This window comes from Crocodylus siamensis, chromosome 6 (genome assembly GCF_052110815.1).
Source record: "Crocodylus siamensis isolate JL-2025a chromosome 6, ASM5211081v1, whole genome shotgun sequence".
Lineage (NCBI taxonomy): Eukaryota > Metazoa > Chordata > Crocodylia > Crocodylidae > Crocodylus > Crocodylus siamensis.
The window spans coordinates 48,425,866-48,449,564 of NC_143400.1; the positions used below are offsets into that span (position 1 = coordinate 48,425,866).

Here is a 23,699-nt window from a genome sequence, read left to right on the forward strand (position 1 = left end):
ATGTGTGAATGCTCAGTGTCACCATGCCTAGGCCTATTTGTGGTCTGGTCTGAATGGATTCACTGCCCCAGAAACATTAGTGGTTTTGTTCTAACAGGTATCAAAATATTATTAGTCCTATTTTATAGATTTAGGTTTGGATTTTAAAGGGGAGACTGGGAGATACAGGCCCCAAATCCATTGAGACTGAGTGGGATATTGGAACCTAACACAATCAGACTTCTTTGAAAGTCCCAGTCTAGGTAACTTGATCCAATCACAAGGAATTTCTTTTAAAAAAATCAGGATCTGAAAGCAGTTCTCTAATCCAGAGCCTTAGGGAAATGGGCAGACAAATAGAAGAAGTGCTTCCAATCCCAACCCAGATTGAAGCACTTCAAATGCAAAACACCTCAGTAGTGCACCACCGTACAGGTCCAGCTATGGTACTTCAAAATATGCTGGAGCCAATGCTTCTGTGGTGCTAGATTGCCAGGAGCTGCTGAGTAATCGCCCCACTATCCTCTGTGGCCTTTGGACCATGGGGCTTTGAAGAGCAGGTGAGTGGCAACAGCAGAGCTTCGTCGGGAAGTTGACCCCCTGGACTCCCTGTCTTGAAAGGTCTGGTCAGTTTAATGTGCATCACTTCCACAGTGGCAGCAGAGAGTGGAACCATGCTATCTCTTTGCCCTCCTCACTCTTGTAGAGCAGCACCACAAGGTCCTGGCTCTTCTTGCTCACTTGCAGTGAAGAGTTTTGGAGAGTCAAGACTTTACATTGCATAGCTTCCTCTTCCAGCTCATCTGCAGGCTGGGGTGCTGCCGTGGCAGTTGTGTGTGAAGGTTGCCTCTTCAAGCTGTAGTCTGTGCTACATGCTCTATACATTTGAGAACTACTTACCAGAGGAGGGTAGAATAAAGGATACTATGAAAGGTGTCCCTCTTTGAGGCCACCTCCAGACTGTGTGTCATTGCTTCTGGGCCAGAGACAGAAGCAGTGACTGGTAGAAGTGGGTAGTCCTGTGGTCTTGGGACAATGAGCAACGCCAGCTGAAATTCAGGATGAGTAGGCCCATCTTTGGGGGCATGGGTTCTGCAATGGCCACATTGATTCATTGGGAGGTTATAGCTGTATTTGCTTGGATGGGGTTTATGAACTGCACTGGGGTTGTGTGCACAATACCATAGAGTACTTAAACATAAAAGGCTACTTCTATTGTGTTGCAGCATAGGCAATGTGTAGGAGGGGTACAGGCCTGAGATTGGCTGCCACCAGCTTCTGCAGGCGATTACAGCTCCCCCTCTGCTGTCAACATGGCCAGCAGTGGCTGCGGGTGATCTCCGCTCACCACGGCCATGCCCCACTGCTACCTGTGGGTGGTTGCCGTGCCCCTCCAGCCTCTGGAGGCATGTGTCATTTGTGGTGTTATGGACCACAGAAGATAGCTCCCCTACATGACCATGAGGTGGTTGGGAAGGTCCATGACACCAGGGTCCTTGGGAATTCCAACTTTGTACTTATGTTGATAGGGAGACTGCTTGTGTTGGGCACCCCTAGCATGGAGCTCCTCCTGTTTCTTGGTGACCCAGACTCCCCACTCCTCCCATTGCTCACAAGGGCTATACCAGACATGTGAATGCCAGGAAAGGGCTCTTCAGTTACTGGTTGGGCAGCTGCGGGATGGCTGTGGACTTCTTTGGGCTCCTCAAGTACAAAGAAAGGCATGTGGGGTATGCAGGGCCTGCCTTGGAGTCTCATTTTGACCTGTCTGCAAGTGTGACCTTCGTGGAGGCATTTCAAACATTAAAACCTATCTGAGGCTCTCTTAGACCAGAGTGCTATACAAATAGGGTGGCAGCATATGGGAATTTCAACCTGTGCCAGAGGAAGGGGTGGGGTTGGGGTAAAGAGGAGGAGTGTTCCTTGAAAGTGGCCCACAAGGGGCCTAGCCCTACTGTCATGGGCTCATTGAATCCCCTGGAAGATGTGCAAGTCCTTGGGTTTGAGTGACAGGGCAGCATGCTACCTCAGTGAGTGGTGGGCATAAGGGGATCTTGTCCCACTCAGCATTGCTTTCCCCAAGGTGAAGTGTCTGAGACCCTGAGTTAAAGGGCTATGTCACATAGTGCATGTATATCCAGCGATTAATTTAGGGGTTGGGGAACATTATTTTGTATATGCAGGTATTCCCCCAAATTGAATTTACTATTGTCACCTTTGGTCTCTATGAGCAGCTAGCAAAAAAAATGAGCATTACTTGTTATTTGTGTGTTTGTATGAAACATGGTTTTTGGTATGAATGTATCTTTGTATGTTTGTAGTCTCAAGAAACTGCAAGAGGGTTTATGGCCAAATCAGATGACAGAAATACTTCTTACTAGACAGTGGTTGTTTGCCTAACAGGAAAGCTTGGGCCAACATATCTGTCAGGCAGGAAAGAAGAGAATCCATTTGGAAAGGAAAATATATCCGTTCTGCCCAGACAATGATCATATGCACTTGTCATCCTTCACTACGAGGGTGGTGAAGCAGTGGAACAGGTTATCTAGAGAGGTAGTGGCATCTCCATTCTTGGAGTTTTTTAAGGCCTGGCTTGACAAAGCGATGGCTAGGATGATCTGGGTTGGGATGGTCCAGCTTTGAGCAGGGGTTGGACTAGATGTGACCTCTTGAAGTTCCTTCCAACTGTAATCTTGCATGATTCTATGAAAGGGAGAAGGCATCATATGCCTATCAAAGAGGTCACCTCTATTTGTTAAGCACTGTCTGGAGGAGGTAATCATTTACATGGATCACCTGGCAGAGGGATATCAAAGATGAGGCCCGTGGTCCAGATATGGCCCAGGGAGCCGTAACATTTAGCCTGCGGGGCTCCTGGAGGAGTGAGGAATCTGAGGGCAGGGTGAGTGGAGGTGGGACCTGTTGCTGAATTCCCGTGTTCAGAGCCCCATTGGGGACGCATGTTGTTGTCAAATGGGTGAGCAACCTGGTCCATTTGTCCCACCTCTGGTTGCCCAGCTATTGGAGGTTGAGGCCCTTGCTACCAGATTTACAGCAACAAGATGAATTTTAGTATTCTACCTTCTAGAAGATCAGTCTGAGTACCGGGCAGCAGAGTCAACTTTACTTTCCTGCCAAGCTCTTTCATTTTGTAAAAATAATTAGTCAATAATAGTTTCATAGTTGGTAGAGTCAGAAGGCACCTGAGAAGATCATCAAGTCCGACCCCCTGCGACGTGCAGGAAAGAACGCTGGGGTCAAACCACCCCGGCTAGGTGTTTATCCAGCCTCCTTTTGAAGACCCGCAGGGTAGGAGAGAGCACCACTACCCTTGGAAGTTGGTTCCAGATCCCAGCTGCCCTGACTGTGAAGTAGTGCTTCCTGATGTCTAGTCTGAAACTACTCTCAATCAGCTTGTGGCTGTTATTCCTAGTTACTCCTAGTAATGCCTGGGGGAACAGGGACTCTCCTGTTCCCTGGCAGTCTGCCCTGGTAAGTTTATAGATGGCCACCAGGTCCCCTCTCAGTCTTCTCTTGTGGAGGCTGAACAGGTTCAGGTCCCATAGCCTCTCCTCATAGGGTTTGCCTGCTCCCCCTGATCATGCGAGTGGCCCTCCTTTGGGCTCTCTCAATGCTGTCCACATCACTCCTGAAGTGCAGCACCCAAAACTGGATGCAGTACTCCAACTGCGGCCTGACCAGTGTTGCATAGAAGGGGAGAATCACTTCCCTGGACCTGCTCGTGATGCATCTGTGGATGCATGACAAGGTGCAGTTAGCCTTCCTGACCGTGTCCCCGCACTGGCAGCCAATGTTCATTTTGGAATCAATAACTACTCCAAGATCCCTTTCTGCCTCTGCATTGACGAGAAGGGAGTTCCCGAGCCTGCAGGTATGCTGCTGGTTCTTCCTCCCCAGATGCAACACCCTGTACTTGTCAGTATTGAATCCCATCCTATTCTCATCCACCCACCCCTGTAACCTGTCCAGATCTAGTTGTAGCCTGTCCCTCGCTTCTATCATGCCCACCTCTCCCCACATCTTAGTGTCATCTGTGAATTTGAACAAGGTGTTTTTCACCCCCTCATCTAAGTTGGTGATGAAGATGTTGAACAGTATGGGCCTGAGGACTGAGCCCTGGGGGACTCCACTGCCTACATCCCTCCAAGCCAAAAATGACCTGTCCACCACCACTCTCTGGGTGTGGCCCCTCAGGCAATTTGCGACCCAACTGGCCGTGTAGGCATCAACGCCACAGTTGCCTAATTTTTTAATGAGAATAGGGTGAGAGACAGTGTCAAAGGCCTTCCTAAAATCCAGAAAGACTATGTCCACCACAACACCTGAATCCAAGGATTTTGTGACCTGGTCGTAAAAGGCAACCAGGTTGGTCAGACAGGACCTGCCCCAATGAACCCATGCTGGTTGCCCCTGAGCATAATCTCCCCTGGTGGTCCCTCGCAGAAGTGCTCCTGGATAATTTTCTCAAAGAGCTTCCCCAGGACCAAGGTCAGACTAACGGACCTACTGTTACCTGGGTCCTTCTTGCTCCCTTTTTTGAAAAAGGGGACCATATTGGCCCTTTTTCAGTCCTCTGGTACCTGGCCAGAGCACCACAAGTGCTTGTAAAGCTGTGCCAGGGGTCCCATAATGACCCCTGCCAATTCCCTCAGCACCCTTGGGTGGAGATCATTTAGACTGCTAATTTTAATCACATCCAGCATCTCCAGAAGTTCCCTGACTAGGTCCTCCCTGACCCTATGCCTGGTGGTGCCTCTCCTGGGTCCGTCCACAATCCCGATGGAATGTCCTGGTCCTGGCTCAGAAATATGGAGGCAAAGAATTTGTTAAAGAGGTCAGCTTTATTGTCTGGTGCAACCACCAGATTGCCAAGCATGTCCTGCAGGGGCCCCACATTACCCAGTGCCTTCTTTTTACTCCTTATGTATTTAAAAAAGGACTTCTTGTATTTGAGCCTGGTCGCTAGTCCCAGTTCTGTCTCCACCTTGGCCTTCCTAACAGCCCCCTACAGTCTCGAGCAATGGAGGTATAATCTTCTTTGGTGATGGCCCCTCCCTTCCATTGGGTATACGCCTCCTTTTTAGCTTTCAGGCATTCCTGAATGCTTTTCGTGAGCCATGGGGACTTTTCAGCACCCTTGCTCGCTTTGATTCGCATTGGGACTGTCACCCTTTGGGCTTGGAGGATCGTCTCCTTAAGGAATGACCACTCGTCTTGGACTCCCAACTCCCCTACCCTCCGGGACATCAGTGGCTCTCTGACTAATCTCCTTAACTCATTGAAATCGGCCCTCCTGAAGTCAAGGGCTACTGCCTTGTTGCGGGCCTTTGACACCCTGTGCTGGATGGTGAATTCCAGTAGGTGATGATCGCTATCACCCACGTAGTCAAGAACCTGCAGTCCCCTCACCTGTGACCAGTACCAGGTCCAGAAAGCCATTTCCCCTGGTGGGACTGTGCACCTCCTTGGCTAGGAACCTACGTGAATAATCAAGTACTATATTTTCTGTCACCTAACATACATCTTTTCCCAAAAAAATCAGCCCCCACCCAATTGGGGTATGTGTATTAAGTGGGGTAACTGATTTTCTGTCTGGGGTAGAAGCTTTACTATTCTGGTGATTGAATGAGTTAATTGATTTAATGGCTCCTTCATTCTAGAGATGTCAGTGACCATCTTTCCTTTTTATTGATCTAGAGATGTTCCACTAATTAAGTTAACATTTCTTGTAGCAATTTTGCTGTCTGCTTGCTGTTCCTGGTCTTTGTCTTGCTATTTCACAACTTTTGAAGAGAGCTAAAGAGTCTCTAAATCATATTCACCCATGGAGACAAGACTTCAAGAGCAGCTAAGGTTTCAACTTTAGTTCAGCAGGAGGGGGAGTCAGCTGAAGATTAGGCTTCAACTCTGCTATATGCAGCCACAACTTTGCAAAAATCTATTTCCTTCATTTTGTGCTTCACAAACAAGGTGTGTATTATTTTCTGGGGGTTGTATGCAAGAAAATACAGTAACTAAAGTCATTCAAATTCAAGGGCCACATCTAATAAAAAATAAAGTCATTACACATTAGACCAGTGGTTCCCAACCTTTCTTTTCTGTACCCCACTACTGGGAGTGGAGTGTGGCAGCCCAGGGGCGGGGGGGTTCCTGGCACACAACGTGGCTCTTTTCTGTGCAGTGCTGCCGGCATTGCCTCTGTGACCCTTGTTTGAGTCTCTGCCTGGGGTTGGAAACTACTTCATTAGATACTACAGCACCTTTATTTTGGAAGCTTGCCATCATGACTAGCCTATGGTTAGGGCATTTGATGAGAGCAGGGGAGTCCTGGTCCTTGATTCAGAGACTTTTTATGCATTTCATATTAAGCAGTGACTGAACAAAAAATGGACTGGGATCAGGACTGCCTACCCAAGCTGAATACCTAAATCACTGGAAGGCTCCCCTTGGCCTGCTGTCCTGTCCCATGACTTGCACTTTTGGCTACACAGAAGCTAATCAGTAAGAGAGGATTTGTGAATGAAGGTTTCTGTGGCATGCTCTAGGGGTGTGGTAACTCTGCGTTCAGCCCACCTACCAGGCCAGGATGTTTGTGGGCACTAAGCCCAGTTTCTGGACCCCAGCAGAGCTTAGCCAGGAGATAGGTGCCAAGCTGCTCAGGCCAGAGCTGTCCTGTGCATGAAGAGAAGAATGAAGAGTAAAAAATACAGACTTTCATCATACATACACCTTGGAAAGAAGCAACTGGGGGAAGAGCAGGAGAGAGTTTTTCTTTATGTAAGCTAAGTAGTAAGAGGAGGCCTTTCTTCTTCTTTTAATATGGCCTAATTACAGATCATTTGACTTCATAATAAATTGAAGAATATAACAAGTTATTTCATTTAATACCCCTGTCCCTCACCTCTCATTCAGCATGTAGGGGAAGCACACCTAGCACAATGAGGTCCAATTATTTTGTGTAAGAGAGGACTAGATCCTATTTCACTGAGCATGCCTCAGTGACACTCACCCAGTCATGTAACCATGTAACTTGCCATTTTTGTCGCTTACAATCCCATTTCACACAGCTACCAAATGTGCAGTAGACTGTACATTGACCAAGCAGATATGTGGCTGCATAAACACGGACTTGAGCAATTGCTGACAGGCAAAAATTAAAGTGGGGGAGGGAATTTGAATAGGAGAGAGGGAGATATAAGGGACCACGTGGAAGAGAGCAAGCTGGAGGGTGTATGGTTCAGTCTGCAAGCTGCTGCTCTGAAAAGGTGGAGTCTCTGGGATCTAGCCTGGGCCCTTGCTCCCAATGAGCCAGAAACATCCTGATTATTTTCTCTCCTTTTTAGTCTATGAATATGAAATACGTAAGTGGGGGAGGTCCCCTGCTATTTAAGTCTAGTGGTTAGGGCACTTTACCAGGAAGCAGGAGATATGGATACTAAGACCCCCACCTTCCTGAGAGGGACAAAACCCTCATCTCTGATTTTTCATCTTCACAGTGCTTTAACTACCAGGGAACAGATAACATTTTCCCATGTCACAGAATCATAGAAAATGAGGGTTGGAAGGGACCTCAGGAGATCACATCTAGTCCAATCCCCTGCTCAAAGCAGGACCAGCCCCAACTAGATCAACACATCCCCTCTTTAGTCCTCCTCCTGAACCTAAGCCACAGCACTTTGCATACTTTCAGTTCATTTGGGTGAGTACATGGAAATAGGATTTTGCCACCAGTGTCCATAGATAATCTCCAAAATACCAAAGTTTTACTCATCCCAGGTCCATGAGCAATTGCTATCTTATGTCAGTTCCTGTGGGGAGATAGACCCTCATTTATTCACCCTTGTCTCCCAGTTACTGGTGTAGTCACTACAGAGAAGGGTGAATGAACCCTGTTTCTTCCTGCAGAATGTAGCCTTGCTGAATTTGGTATGTTTTGCTATTTTGTGTTTGAGAGGGCTTTTTGGTCCAAACCCCATCTTATGAGAGAGACCAGTGTTTTTATTCTTAACAGCTGTTTTTACATCCTGTTGTCATGAGTGTGATCAGTTCCCTGAATGGATGCTACTCTACTGCTGTTACTTGGATTCAAAGCTGGATTTAATGAATTTTGTTGTTTCATAATTGCAGTTTCTTTTGGTACACTTGTATGTATGTATGTATCTATTTTTCAGAAGGAAAATGAATGTGATGACAAGAACTGGAGCCTGCCAGACATCTCTGAGAAATTCAGACAAGCCCAAGGGAGTTAAATGCTCTTTTCCCAACAGAGCTGGGTGCATCATTCTCTCAGGTGCCTTTGAAAAGTTTCTTTACAAATACTTCTTGCTATAATATGAATTTTAATTTGGAAATTCCCTTGTGAGTTTCGAAAATAACTGTTTGCCAAGTGTGTATGTAAAGTATGAGGAAAACCCCGCCACAACAGCAAAGGACTAAACTTTTGTGAGGGAGATGAACCTTGGAAAACCTTGTTTGTGTCAGTGTTGTGGTTTCACACAGAACTGTACTGACTTCTGCCACTTTGTCAGGGGGTTTTTTGGGCAGTGTGGCTATAGAGGAAAGTATGCCTTGGTCTGTAGAGTTGTTGGTTGTAGCCGTGTTGGGTCTAAGGACTGACTTGGTTCATAGGACACCTTGTACAACAGTGATTGTGACTTTCCGAGAAGCTTGAGTTATGTGGTCAATTCCTTTGAAAAAATAAGTAGGTAAGTATATATTTTAATGAATGATTTCTGCTCTTGGAAAACTTTTAAAACTGACTCCATCTCACTAATAATAATCTATTCTATTATAAGCCCTTCACCTTCTCTCTCTCCCTCACTGTCCTTTGTTCTTATACATACTTGTCTGCCTGCCTGCCTAAGGAAAGAAAGAAGGAAAGAGTACAGAGTTAGTGACTAAGAGAGAAGGAAGTAAGGAAGGAAAAACTGAAAGAAATCAAGCAGGGAAGAAACCCTTCTGTCACTCTTCTATTAAAACTTTCAGTGGAAGCCATTCTTAGGCAAAAAACAAACCACCAAACAAAACTCACACCGAACAAATAAAGCACAGTATGATTTTGATCTGTACAATACAAAAGGTGCACTAATTAGTTACATTAGTCTAATTAAATTGGTACAAAGCTGCTAGTGTATACACAAACTACTTGAAAAAATATGCACGTATAGGTGTAATTTTACTGCTTTAATATTGGTATACATGTATCCAAGTTAGGGGAGGTTCTCGCAGAAATATATCAGGAAACGTTGCAGCTTTAACTGACATACTCCAGTTCCAAAATTTTTCATCGTTCAGATCTTGGATGGTATGAACAAAGGTTACATATCTGAGTAAAACTTTCGTCAGGCCCTATTTTATGGCAAAGCTCAGTTTTGCTAATTGGAGAGACATGGCAAATTTGTAGTATGAATAAGAATAGCAACAAATAGAAATGTTTGAGAGGAACCCTGGCTCTAACACGTTCTGTTTGTGAGTATTGCCATTGATTTCAGTGGAGTCAGGATTTCATCCACAAAGTTTTAATATTAATAGCACAGTAGACTTAAAATAGATGCACACAAGCACAGAGACTGACTCTGTCTGTCGCTCTGTTATCATCACTTACACCTCTGCTACTCACTATTCAGATCATTTGATTCATTATAAAATATTTCTTTGATGTCAATCAGACCAGGAATCACCTGCAAGTAATTCCAGCTTCCTTACAAAGAACTTTAGGTCAAAGGACGTGGTCATCATGGGTGACCTGAACTTTCCAGATATCTGCTGGGAAGAGCAGTCAGCCAGGTCTGACCACTCATGTAAGTTCCTAGCCCAAATGCAGGACCTCCATCTAACCCAGGAGGTGCACAGCCCCACCAGGGGAGATGCCTTGTTGGACCTGGTGCTGGCCATGGGTGACAACCTGGTGAGGGGGCTGCGGGTGCTCAACCACCTGGGCGACAGCGATCATCGCCTGCTGGAATTCACCATCTAGCGCAAGGTGGCAAAGGCCTGCAGTAAGGCAGCAGCCTTGGACTTCAGGAGGGTGGACTTTAGTGAGCTAAGGAGAATAGTCGGGGAAGCACTGAGGTCCCAGAGGGGAGGGGAGCCAGGTGTCCAAGAAGAGTGGTGGCTTTTAAGGAGGTGATTCTCCAAGCCCAAAGGGAGATAATACCAACACAGATCAAAGGAAGCAGGAGGGTGCAAAAGCCCCAATGGCTCACCAAAAGCATCGGGGAACGTCTCCTACCTAAAAGGGAGGCGTACACCCAATGGAAGTGAGGGGCTATCACCAGGGAGGACTATACTGTGGGTGCTCGGGGCTGCAGGGGGGCAGTCAGGAAGGCCAAGGCGGAGATGGAACTGGGACTAGCTTCCTGGATCAAGGAGAACAAGAAGTCCTTTTTTAAACACATAGTGGACAAAAAGAAGGTACCGGGTAAAGTGGGGCCCCTGCAAGATGCTAGGAAATTTGGTCGTCACAGCAGACGACAAAGCTAACCTATTTAACAACTTCTTTGCTTCCATTTTCCTGAACAGGGACCGGATCAGCCCCCCACACTGGGCCCCCATCAGGCCCCAGGGGAGGTGCACCTAGGCCAAGGGTCAGTGAGGATCCAGTCAGGGAATTTTTGGAGGGACTGGATATATTTAAATCAGCTGGTCCAGACAATCTCCACCCCAGAGTACTGAGGGAATTGGCTAAGGTCATTGTGGGACCACTGGCACGGCTGTATGAGCACTCGTGGTGCTCTGGTGTGGTGCCAGAGCACTGGGAGAGGGCCAACATGGTTCCCATCTTCAAAAAGGGGAGGAAGGAGAACCCGGGGAACTATAGGCCAGTTAGTCTTACCTCAATCCTGGGTAAGCGTTTTGAGAGAATTATCCTGGAACATGTCCACGAGGGGCCAGCGGGGGAGATTATGCTTAGGAGCAACCAACATGGGTTCATTAGAGGCAGGTCCTGTCAGATCAACTGGTGGCCTTCTATGACCAGGTCACAAAATCCTTAGATGCAGGGGTAGCAGTGGACATAGTCTTTCTGAACTTTAGGAAGGCCTTCGACACTGTCTCTCACCCTGTTCTCATTAAAAAACGGGGACTGTGGTGTCAACATCAACAGTCAAATGGGTCACTAACTGGCTGGAGGGCCGCACCCAGAGAGTGGTGGCGGACGGGTCATTTTTGACCTGGAGGGATGTGGGCAGTGGGGTTTCCCAGGGCTCGGTCCTCAGGCCCACATTGTTCAACATCTTCATCAGTGATTTGGACGAGGGGGTAAAAAGCACCCTGTTCAAATTTGCTGATGACACTAAGATGTTGGGGGGGATGTGGGCACGCTAGGAGGATGGAATAGGCTACAATCGGACCTAGACAGGTGTAGCAGGGCACTAGGGTGCCTGCTACTGATAATAGGAAATGGATTCAGCTGCCATTTATTAGGGCAGCAGGTGGCAGTTGACATGGGAACTAATTGGCTCAGCTGACCGCCTGGGGGCGAGGCTTGGCCTTCATAAGCAGGGAAGGCTGAGGCCAGAGACAGTTCCCCTCTGGCAGCCGCAGGAGCAGGAGCAGGAGCAGGAGCAGGAGCAGGAGCAGGAGCAGGAGCAGGAGCAGGAGCAGGAGCAGGAGCAGGAGCAGGAGCAGGAGCAGGAGCTCTGCGGGAGAGCTGAGCAGCTCAAGTCGATGGTTGCAGCCTGACCACTCTGACTGGCTGCAATGATGCAGGGGTAGAGAGAACCCTGACAGAGGTATGAGAGAGAGCCAGCATACAGCGGAGTTGGTATTATAAGCTCAGGGGCTTATGATGCGTTATAGCCGGCTGGCTTAGAGCTTTGTGGAGTTGTGATTATTACACCAGAGGACCGGGCGAGGCTGCAGGGGTGGAGGAGGCCTCAGCAGGAGCTCCCCAGTAAGGTGGGGGAGCTCCTGGCACCACGGAGGGTGCCGTGTTGTGGGGTTGTCCCGACCCCAGCCCATTGGGCCGACTTCGGGAAGAGTCTAGTAGAGGCGGAAGCCCAGTAGGGTGTGGGCCCAGGAAGGTGGGTCTAAGCAGTAGGGGGGTCCCGCCCCCAGCCCAGCGTGGGCATTACCGGGAAAGGCCCCAATTGGAAATACCAATTGGGAAGAGCCCCAGTGGGGCATAGGCCTGAAGAGGCTGGTCTGGGGGCCAGGTAAGGCTAAGGCTGCCTGAGCCCCAACCCTGGGAAGCCTGAGTCAGGCACAGAAGGCCTCAGTGTGGGTGGGCGCGAGGAGCGCGAGCAAAGGCCTCAGTGTGGGCAGGCGCGCGAGAAGCGTGAGCGTAGGCCCAAGTCGGGCATAGACAGGCCTAAGCGCAGGCGGGGAGCGCAAGGGGCACGACCACAGGCCCGAGTGCGGGCATAGAAGGCCCCAGTGCGGGTGACGAGCGCAAGGAGCGCGAGTAAGGGTCCCAGGGCGGGGCAGCGGAGTGCAAGAGGCGCGATTACAGGCCCCAGTGCGGGCAGGGAGTGCAAGGAGTGTGAGCAAGGGCCCCAGTGGGGGCATAGAAGGCCCCAGTGCAGGTGAGCGAGTGCAAGGAGCGCGAGCAAGGGCCCCAGCGGGGGGCATGGAAGGCCGCAGTGTGGGCAACAAGTGCAAGGCGTGTGAGTAAGGGCCTCAGGGCGGGGCAGCGGAGCGCAAGAGGCGCAATCACAGGTCCGAGTGCGGGTGTGGAGCTCGAGGAGCATGATTACAGGCCCGAGTGCGGGCATAGAGACCGTGGGGAGCATGGGGCACAGGCCAGTATGCGAGTGGTCGCGGAACAGAAGGGAGGCAGGCCCGCGTGGGGCACTGCCTGTGAGATATGAAGCCCCGAGAGGGGAATAAGCCCATTGGGAAGTTCGGGCTGGGCAAGAAGGGGCGCAGTCAGAGAGACGCCCCAGGAGGGAGCATGTATATTGAGTAGGCCCCGAGACAGGACCAGCACAGGGACGAGAACCAAAGTCCTGGTATAGTAAGACCGGCCCCGTGCCAAGAAGGACAGGAAGGCAGCCTCCTTAATTGAACCAATAAGATCAAAGATGTGGTGGGCGAGATGGAGGATGCATTAAAGACCCAGACTTAGCACGGTAGGCAGGGGCGCTAAGGGGAGGTCACGGCACCCCTAGGTCGTCCTGCCACAACAGGTTACAGGGGTGGGCAGAGGAGAATAGGATGGGATTCAACACTGGCAAGTGCAAGGTGATGGACCTGGGAAGGAAGAACCAGCACCATACCTACAGGCTGAAGAACTCCCTTCTCGTCAGTGGAGAGGCAGAAATGATCTTGGAGTCATCATTGAAGCCGAAATGAACATGGGCCAGCAATGTGGGGATGCAGTTAGGAAGGCCAGCCACACCTTGTCATGCATCCACAGATGCATTTCAAGCAGGTCCAAGCAGGTGATCCTCCTCCTGTGCGGCACTGGTCAGGCTGCAGTTGGAGTACTGCGTCCAGTTCTGGGCTCCGCACTTCAAGAGGGATGTGGACAACATGGAGAGGGTCCAGGGGAGGGCCACTCGTATGATCAGGGGACAGCAGGGCAGGCCCTATGAGGAAAGGCTGAGGGACCTGAACCTGTTCAGCCTCCACAAGAGAAGGCTGGGGGGGGGGGATCTAGTGGCCTGTTACAAACTAGTCAGAGGGGACCAGCAGGCATTGGGGGAATCCCTCTTCCCCTGAGCACTACCAGGAGTGACTAGAAATAGCAGTCACAAGCTGGCAGAGGGTAGGTTTAGGTTAGATATCAGGAGGCGCTACTTCACGGTTAGGGCAGCTAGGATCTGGAACCAGCTTCCAAGAGAAGTGGTGCTGGCTCCTAGCCTGGGGGGGTCTTTAAGACAAGGCTTGACAATCAACTTGCTGGGGTCGTTTGAACCCAGTACTCTTTCCTGCCATGGCAGGGAGTCGGACTTGGTGATCTGCTCAGGTCCCTTCCGACCCTAGAAACTATGAAACTATGAAACTTGGAGGGGACTCAGGTGTCAAAACAGAAATGGAGGTTGGTGCCCAATTTATTTTGCCTATACCAATTTTCAGTTTGGCACCCAACATGACTCAAATCCATAGCAGTTCTGAATTAATTTTACAGTTCCTGAGCTTTGAATCATTTAGTTAGAAGGCAGGAAGAAGTATAGTAATGACTACACCAGCAAGGGGAGGATTAGACAGACGTTGCAATAAGGTATTGGGAAAATGAAGGTAGCTCAATGTTAAAGAAACTGAGTGTAAAGGTGACTCTCAGTAACAAGCTGCTTTCTGTCCTGCCTGCTGTATCAGGCTAATTGCAAAAAGGGATATGTTTTCATGTAGTTAAAGGCCGAAGGCCAGATCCTTCTGGGAAGTAAATTAACATAGTCTATTAATGCTAATGGAGGTGTGCCAAGTTGCACTCACTGGGGGTCCCAAATCGCATGATAATGCACATGTCTGAATACATGAGTAACCTTCATTCTAGCATTTCAATCTAATCTGATTCTTTAGCTGTAGGTAAAGCTATAATTCTGTTCTTTCAGTTCTCCAAATCAGGAGTGGAGCCATTGAAGTTGCCTCAGATGGCAAAATAGACTTTTGCTTGATATTTTCAAAGCAGTGTAGGAGATGTAGGTGACCAGATCCATTAAAATGAATGAGAATTCTGTTTCCACAGTCCATGCTCAAGTTCAAAAATCTTGGCTTGTATACTTTCAGTGGAATCTTTCAAAGGAGCCTGAGTTTGACTTTTAACTTCTATTTCAGCAGGACTTGGGCTATTGATTTAGACTCCTTTGAAAAATGTAGCCTTCACCAACACGGCATGTGATCAAGATGCTTTTCAACAGTTAACTTGATTCATAAAGCAGTCCATAATTGAGAGAGGAAGAAGTAGCACTAGTATTCTCTGCCCTTTCTTTTAAATGATGGCTTTCTGCTAGTATCTGTCCTTCATGAATTGCTTCCATACTTCTGACCTGTCCACTACCCAGAAAAATAAATCACCTTTCCATAGCTATTCTGTTCCAGAGTAGGATTTCATGCCGGGGTCATTTGTAGGGAGACAAGATTGCTTTCCACCCAATATAGTGATTTCAGATTTAATTATCTGTGACAACATCTGGATTTAGTCTAGCTTGTGGATTTGGCATCCTTGTTGTTTAATGCTGATTCTTTTGTGCCCCTGCAGCTTCTCAGAGATGTACACAGTAACTGTGGAAAACCACACAAGAGTGACTGAGTTCATTCTCCTTGGATTCAGCAACCACCCACATCTTCAGGTTTTCCTCTTTGTGCTCATCTTCGTGGGCTACATCATAACTGTGGTGGGCAATGTAGGCTTGATCATCATCATAAGTATTGATCCACAGCTCTACACTACCCCCATGTACTTCTTCCTTAGGAACCTGTCCTTCATAGACCTCTGCTACTCCACGAGCGTTGCACCCAAAGCCCTGGTCAACTTCTTCTCTGAGAGCAAAACCATTTCCTACGATGGATGTGCCACCCAGTTTTTTTTTGGTGGTCTCTTTGTTTCCACTGAAGGATTCCTCCTTGTAGCAATGTCTTACGACCGCTTCACTGCCATCTGCAACCCTCTGCTCTATCAGGTGAACATGCCCAGGAGGATGTGTTACCTGCTGGTTCTGGGTTCCTACCTCTGTGGTGGCTTCAATACTGCTGTGCACACCAGTCTAATGTTCCAGCTTGACTTCTGTGGGGACAATGAGGTCGACCATTTCTTCTGTGACCTCCCACCACTGCTAAAACTCTCATGCAGTGATACGTACATCAATGAGATTGTATTGTTCTCCTTTTCTACTCTCTTCATAGTAACTGGGTCTGGTGCCATCCTAGTCTCCTACACCTACATTGCTTCCACCATCCTGGGGATTTATTCTCACTCAGGCAGGCTTAAAGCCTTCTCTACCTGTGCTTCCCATGTCACAGCTGTGGCGCTATTCTTTGGTGCAACCTTCTATATGTATGCAGTACCCTCCGAGCCATCGTCCCCAGACCACTTAAAGGTTGTCTCGATGTTCTATTGTCTCCTGATCCCCATGCTCAACCCCATAATCTACAGCCTTAGGAACAAGGATGTGAAAGATGCTCTGAAGAAGACAATAGACACCAAACTGCTATTAACAATGAACCATCTCAACTGACGCCAGAGACTATAACCAGTCTTTACAGTTTCCAGCTTGTTAAAAAATAATGTTTTAAAATATTATTTCCTTTTAATTTCAATCTTAATCAGTTTATCCTTAAAGATTATGAAAATTATTAATAAAAAATAATTTCTTGAAAGCACAAATGGAAAAAGAAAACTTGTTCTCATAGTATCTCACTGCTTGTATTTGAAAGGGTTTTCTAGGACCCTGCTGCTCTGATGTTTAGGAACCTGCTTGTAATTTGCAACCTAAACTTATTCATGGTCAGTTTGTATCCATCTTTTTATCAGTTTAAATCCATGTTTTTGTCCTTAATGTTGTCCTTATGCTTAAGAAATCTCCCTTGCCAGTGACATGCTACTGGACTGTAGGAAACACTGTTAACCACCCAAGTATTTACCAAGCATCTTGTTTGGCTTTACAGTCTGCGTAGCTTTGAGATCCAGGTTGCAGTTGCTAGACTGCTACCACCAGCTAGCTAGTACTTGAGCAGTAGCAGCTGTGTGCAGATTTATACTTAGTGTGACCATTCATATGTTCCTCTGCTCTTAACTAGTAAGCTTCCAATGGTCCTAGCAATCAATCTTTGATCAGGAATGCACTTCATCTCTGGGAAATACTGTCAAGCAGGCCATTGTATGACACTGCTGAGGTCATCTCAACAACTGTCACCAGATGATGCCTGGCCAGTCTCTGCAGGAGATGACTGGAAGAGGAGCCAAGGGGCAGAGCAGAGAGTGTCACCACCCTTTGAGGCACATGGAGAGAAGTCCTGCAGAGAAAGAAGACAAATCCAGTGCAGTCCACAGCAGCAGCCAAGTTTCTGTTCTTGGAGAATAAGAGTGTGCTTGGGCAGGGTGTGGAGGTAAAGCTCAGAGGAAAAATCTTTGGGGAACCTGACACCCACAGGAAGGGAGAAGTTTCTCTCTTGCTTCCAATCTTCAGAGGGTGCTTCCACTTGCATGGATGCTGGGGCTGGGGGATCTGAGATTGACTTTGCACTTATCTGGTGGTTGAGGAACACAACACAGTTAGATATGATAAAAGAAAAAGCCCAGTACTCTAGTTTGGTTCAGCTGGGTTGTTTCATGGTGGATAAGAAAGGGATGTGTGTGAGAGCATTGGGCATGGCCTCTGCAGCTCACCCCCGCACTTGACCCTTCTTCTTTGGCCTCTTGGAAGAAAAAACTTCCTACCTCAAGAGAGCTCTGCTTCTCCAGCTTCTCAGCACTGTCAGCTGCAGCCCTGGCGAGTTCAAGATATTGACAATTATGTCAAGGGCCACAGGAGAACAGGGTCCTAATCATTTTCCTGCAACTCCACAAGAAGAAAAGAGGACAGGAGCAAAGACCCAATTCCTACTACCTTCTTCTCGGCAGCAGCTACCCAGATACCCCTTGAATTCCCTCACTCTCCACGGCCCCTCCAAACACAGAAGCCTAGTGGGTAAGGGACCAGCTGATGGGGTCCAAAGCCCTGCACAGTGCAATTGCCAGGAACGCTGTCTGGCTTCTCACCGGGACATAGTGGCTGTGTTGTGTTGCTGTAGCAGGATTCACACTCTAGCAGCTGCCCAATATCTGACCTTGGGCCTATTCTTTTAAACAACTTCATTAGTGATGTTGACATTGGTGTCAGAAGTGGACTGGCCAAGTTCGTTGATGACACCTAAGTTTGGGGTGAAGGCTTCACACGAGAGGACAAGATGGTAATCCAGGCTGACCTTGGCCGGCTTGGAAAATGGGCAGACGGAAACCTGATGGCCTTCAACACCGAAAAATGCAAAGTACTCCACCTTGGGAAGAAAAACCCGCAGCACGTTTATAGGCTCAGCTGTGCTACGCTTGATAGCACCATGGCCTAAAGGGACTTGGGGGTCATGACTGACATGAACATGAGCCACCAATGTGATGTTGCAGCCAGCAAAGCGAGCAAAACTCTGGCTTGTATTGATAGTTGCTTATCTAGCAAATGCCAGGGTGTTTTCGTCCTGCTGTATTCAGCCTTGGTGAGGCCGCAGATGGAGTATTGTATCCAATTCCAGGCTCCGTAATTTAAAAAAGGATGTGGAGAAGCTTGAGACAGTTAAGAGGAGAGCCTTGTGCATGATCAGAGGGCATGAAAACAGACCTTATGATGAGAGGCTGAGAACTACAGGACTCTTCAACCCGGAAAAGTGCAGGCTAAGTGGGGACCTGGTGGCTGCCTATAAATATACAAGGGGTGTGCATCAGGATCAGGAGAGGAGGGTCATGGCATAGATCGGCCTGGAGGAAGCAAAGCTCTGGAAGAGATGGGCGTGGAGGAGACAGGCCTCGGAAAGGATAGGCTTGAGGGATGAGAGAGGATCCAGGTGGAAGCAGACTTTGGAAGCCATAAGTCTGGAGAAAGGGGTGAGAGTGTAGAAGAGGACGTCAATTAGTGATAACGTCTGCCAGGCTTGCAGCATGATGTAGGGGTGGAAAGGAACCACACCATGGGCCATTAAGGCAGCTACCGTGGGCATCTGGTTGTCATTAGAGGCCAATCAGCTTGGGAAGCCCTGCGGCAGCCTCCCCTGCACAGATAACAAAACATCATGGCATGGGGAGGAAGGCTAGGGATGATTGCCTGAGGAGAGAAAGGGATGAAGGGACTCTAGGGGTGTCACCACCCTGTGGATGTGGAAACTATTACCGTGTACCACAACTAACTTGGCCCAAAGCTCCAGTCTGCCCACAGTCCCCATGACCCCTGCTTCAGCTTGGCCAGAGGGATCACCCAGGGAGAGGGAAGGGATTGGGGCCTCTAAGACTGAGACTTCCATCCCCCTTGCTAAGAGTGAGCCTTCCCCTTGCTGCAGAGCACCAATGTTTGGGCAGGGTGAGTGTTATGGGTGGCACTGCCTGCCCCTTTGTCAAATCAGTGTGTGTTTGAGCTTGGGCTGTAGCTCCAGCTGGCAGCTAGCAGGGACTGCTGTGCCATGTGCAACTGCTGCCTGCTGCTGTGACTGCTCCCCGTCTCCTTGTTTATCCCAGCCCTGTGGAGGCCAGCAGAGACACCAAGGTGGTGGTGTTAATGGCCAAGCAGGGAAGGGAGAGGCCACTAGAGCAGGGAAAGAAAAGCAGGAGATTCTGGGGTGAGCTATGTCCGTTTGTAGAAATGTGAAACTTGCTACGTCTAAAGGAGCTGAGATTCCTGAGCCTGCAGTTAAGTAGGGGAGGGTCTGAAAGAGCAGGTGTAGCATAGACAATCTGCAGAGGACTGGCAGTGATCCACAGTGGTGATGGAGTGGGAACAAGCCTGGTGGTGAAGTAGTGATCTCCAGCAGCAGAGCAGCAGCAACTCTCGCTCAGGTCTCCCTAGTAAGCATATGCCACTTTGCCTGGCCGGCCTTTGCAGTAGATGACTGGAATGGGAGCAAAGGGCCAGAGAGCAGTTGTCACCACATGTGAGGAGCTGGGTTGGCTGCCGAGTGGCTGAGAGACTCTCAGCTTGTTGGGGTTTCAGTTAGTGTTTAATAGTTAAGGGTTTTTTTTCTTTTTGTTTCCTTTTCCCCTGTAAAAAAACCCCTGTTTCATCTTGAGGTAATTTTCTAGTGGGGAAGCTCATTTACTTTCACATTCCCAAGTAGATAATATTTTACCCAGGGTTGGGGCTAAGTAAGATTTGAAGTTTAACCCAGTGCTTGTTACTGTCATCCAGTGTCTGGCAGAAAGGTTGCACTCGCATAAAAGGCTGAAATGGGCATCGGGTATGCATATACTTTATGAATTCATTGACCAACTGACCTCAGTCTAGAATTAAGTAATTTAATTTAGTTAATTTTATTATGCCAACAAAGTACAGGTAAAACAACTGCAAGAGGAGCACTGTGTTTTGCAAGCTTATTTTTAAAGCTCTGCACCATATCATGCAATTAAGATTGTAAACATTATCACACGCAAATTCTACAAATTCAGGCAGTCATAAAACATGCATACTGTAGTAGGGCACTAAGGTGCCTGCTACTGAAAAGCAGCAGTATGGGCTCAGGTGCTGGTTGCTAGGGGCAACCAGGAGGAGCTAAGGGCCCACACCTGGTGAGTCAGCTGACCAGAAGGGGCCGGGCTGGTTACTAGAAGACCCAGATTGGAGGTAGTGAGCGCTCTCTCTGCTGGCAGCCAGGAAGAAGGAGTACTGCCTGACTAAGGGAAAGAGTTCAGCCCTGAATGTATAAGCTGCTAGTTAGACGGGTGAGAGATGTGGTGTGGTTTGGAGAACGTTTAGCCATGAGGTTTAGCTTTGTGTTATAGCCCAGGGGCTTGTGTTATTGTTTTTGTTGTTGTTACACTGGAGGACCGGGTGAGGCTAACAGGGATTGGAGGAGGCCTCATAGGGGCTCCATGGTAGTGTGGGGACCCTGGTGCCAGAGAGGGCACAACATTCAGGGGTGCACTGACCCCACCCCTGAGAAGGGGAGCAGAGGATTGGGGGGGGCCAGGTAAGGCTGAGGCCGCCTGAGCCCCACAAGAGGTTTAAGACCTGAGGAGGGGATTTGGGGGCCAGGTGTGGCTATGGCTACCTGAGCCCCAAGGCAAGAAGACCCAGAGCGGGCCAGAGAGCGCCCGTGGGGCACCGGCTGCAGGGCATGCCAGAGAGTGAAATCGACCAAACAACGTCCGATATATCTGCAAGGCTTGGGGTGTGGTACAGGGGTGGTTGGAGCCCATAAGGCTGGGGTGCACAGTCACCCAAAATAGAACGGAGACTGAGATCCATCAGAACACTGTGTCGGAGGGGACCAAAAGGCAGCCTCCCTTATGCATTGTTGACATCAGAGATGTGGCGGGCTAGGTGTGAGGGTGCTTTAACACTGACTTGGCATGGTAGGGGGTCCTAGGGAGAGATCATGGCCACCCCAGGACCCCGTGCTGTTACACATACAATAGATGACTGAAATCAGAAAGCACAAAAATATTTGCGTTGAATAGTCAAGCCATGAATTAATTTAAAATAATCTCAAGAGCAGATTCCAGCAGGATGCTGTAGATGACAAAATAATGAATTTTCCTATACTCTCTCCCTAATATTTCTTTTTCCGTGAAAAAGAGTTTTCTTTGACATGGGTTGGCCTCAGTTTTATTTTGTTTTCCATTACTTTGGTGTCTCATCTGGAGTTTTAAAGCGAGATGGAAGTCTATTTCAATCAAGTCTAAATAGAGCACTTAGGAATACATCTTCACAACTCTTAAGTCCAATCTTTATGCTTCATTAGTGTTCACAAAACCTTTGCTTGATTCTGTAGGCATCTAAGGTTTTGCTGGCCAATTCCCCAAAGAACCTAAGTTGCCATCAGTAGGCACTTCCAGAGCCACTGACATCCTGAGGCTGAAGAGCCACTTAGCTCCCCACCTTTAGTGGGATTCACAAACTAAGGGTTCATGCCAATTATGTCTTGTGCTGAACTTTATCTTAGTCATTCTCTGAGCATAACCAGTACCTACAAAGATAGCTGGTGGATAGACTGCATGGTACATGTTCATGAAGACATAATTTAAAGCCTACTGCCTTGCTTGGAGCTCCCTTTGGCAGCTCTGATGTTTAGAAACCTTGTGTTAATATAGATCCTATTGGTCTCACATCCATATATCACAAGAATAAAGGCAGATTTCTGCTTTACCTCCTGAGCAACCCAAGTGACCCAACCTGATTTACCTGAATAATGTTTAGGAATGATTCTGTTATTCCGTGTGAATGCAAGGCTGTGCAGATACTCCCATTATAGGCCTAGGAAGATGTGCCTGGAAGGCACTCCTACTCCTGCAATGATGGGAATCATTATTGCCCTGGACAGGTATGGAGGGCGAAGGAGGTGGGCGGGGAAAAGCAGAGCAAGAAAAATCACATCTAACCTTTAGTTGGGTAATTAAGCGTTGGTTGCACTCTGCACTTTGGGCATCCATTGGTGCAATGGAATCCAAAGGGTCACTGAAGAGGACTGTAGTGGAGTCCTGGGCGGGGAGGTAAAGTACTACCTACATTCCTTTGAATACAAGGCGCTTCTTAATTTACGATGCACCCAGATTTATTGATCCTCAGTTTAAGGGGGAATAAAATAAGCCATAAAATAAAAATACTTTTGTAGAGATGGTTGCCTGGAAATGCTTCAGGAAGTGTTTAAGAGTTAAGGTTTTTAGTTAATTCTCTAAGTTTAAACAAAAAGAAGTTTTAAGTTTAAAGCTTTGGATCAAAATTCTGCTCAGTTCATGAGAAAATACCTTTAAAGTTCTGCCCTCTGATTCCATAGATCCATTGAAACGTTGCAGCTTAAGTGATGGAGAATCTGCTTTTCTTGTGGAAAAACCTTCATCTCAGTTATGGCTGATATGAAAACTGCTGCTAGGAAATAGGATTTTGTTATAATAGAAATTTCCCTGGAAAATTTCTCACTTCTGTAGGAATTTCTTCAAAAGGCTTGAATCACTGTGTAGTGATTTAGGTTGGACTCACTAAACAGTTTCATGTTTAACTTCCAAAAGTTGAACTGCTTCTGTGTTTCTGAAAAGATGGAAATAAACATATGTTCAGTATGTGTATGTGCATGCATGTAAGTGAGTGAGACTTACGAAAGGGTCACATCTTAATTTTTTTCTTGTCAGGTACTGAGTAATGTCCATGGTCTGGGCAGCTGGCCAGAGGGTGACTGTGGACAGAGATTGAGGCCAACGTGGCTAGGACAATATTGAGTTTCTTTAGATACCAAGAGGGCAATATTTAGGGGCTAGGAAGCCACCAGACTTTTTTCTTTGCCACTGACAGAAACAGTACATGGCATCCACTGTGAGGCAGCAGTACTGTATGCAGGTGTGCGCACTTATCCCCTTAAAGACCTGCTAAAGCTAGTACTCATGGGCATGTGACTGGACTGATGCTGGGCCTGGCCTGGACCTGTTTGCGTGGCCATTGCTACATGACCTAGCATAGAGCGCTTGGTGCTGGGGTGATAAAGTCATCCCTCCTGGCTACGACCTGGACCCGACCTTGTTGCCTCCCCAACCCTGGCCTCTCAAGGTCCCACCTTATTATCTTTCCTGTCATGCCTTGATGGTATGATTTGACAAGGAGACTGTCCTTAGACATTTGGGTGGTAGGCCCTTGTCTGGGTGAGGGCCCTTGGCCTGGACCCATTTTAGTCTAGCTGGTGCCCTCCACCCATACCAAGACCTTAGGTGCCCAGGCCGCAGCCTCAGCCATCTTGGGACACTCCCTTTACTGTAGTCAATGGAGTCAGCCAACCAGTTGGTATAAATGAGCTGTAACTCCTTTAGAGACAGTGGGCCAACTGCTCAACTCATGTCAATCATTTCACTCCAGTGGAGCCAATGGAGTTATGCTAATTAACACCAACTGAGGTCCTTGGCCAGGTGTGTTAATGTCCATATTTACTTCCCTCTGACGTGATCATACACTAAGACAGCATTGTCTGCCTGTGCATACCTATTTTGATGATATAATTGATCTGTCAGTGAATGGCTCTCGTGGGCATCCTATATAATTAGGTCCCTCATGTTCCTGTAGTTGATTAAAATAGTGATGTTGATCCTAGAGAAAGCT

The 23,699-nt window shown here is 48.0% G+C and overlaps 1 protein-coding gene across 1 annotated transcript; it reads left to right on the plus strand.

Annotated features, from left to right (window-relative positions):
• Positions 1 to 15,116: 15,116 nt before the first annotated feature.
• Positions 15,117 to 16,118, plus strand: LOC149862739 (olfactory receptor OR9H1-like). Its single transcript, XM_090055385.1, has one exon. The coding sequence runs from the start codon at positions 15,117 to 15,119 to the stop codon at positions 16,116 to 16,118; it is 1,002 nt and encodes a 333-aa protein (XP_089911511.1).
• Positions 16,119 to 23,699: the final 7,581 nt, after the last annotated feature.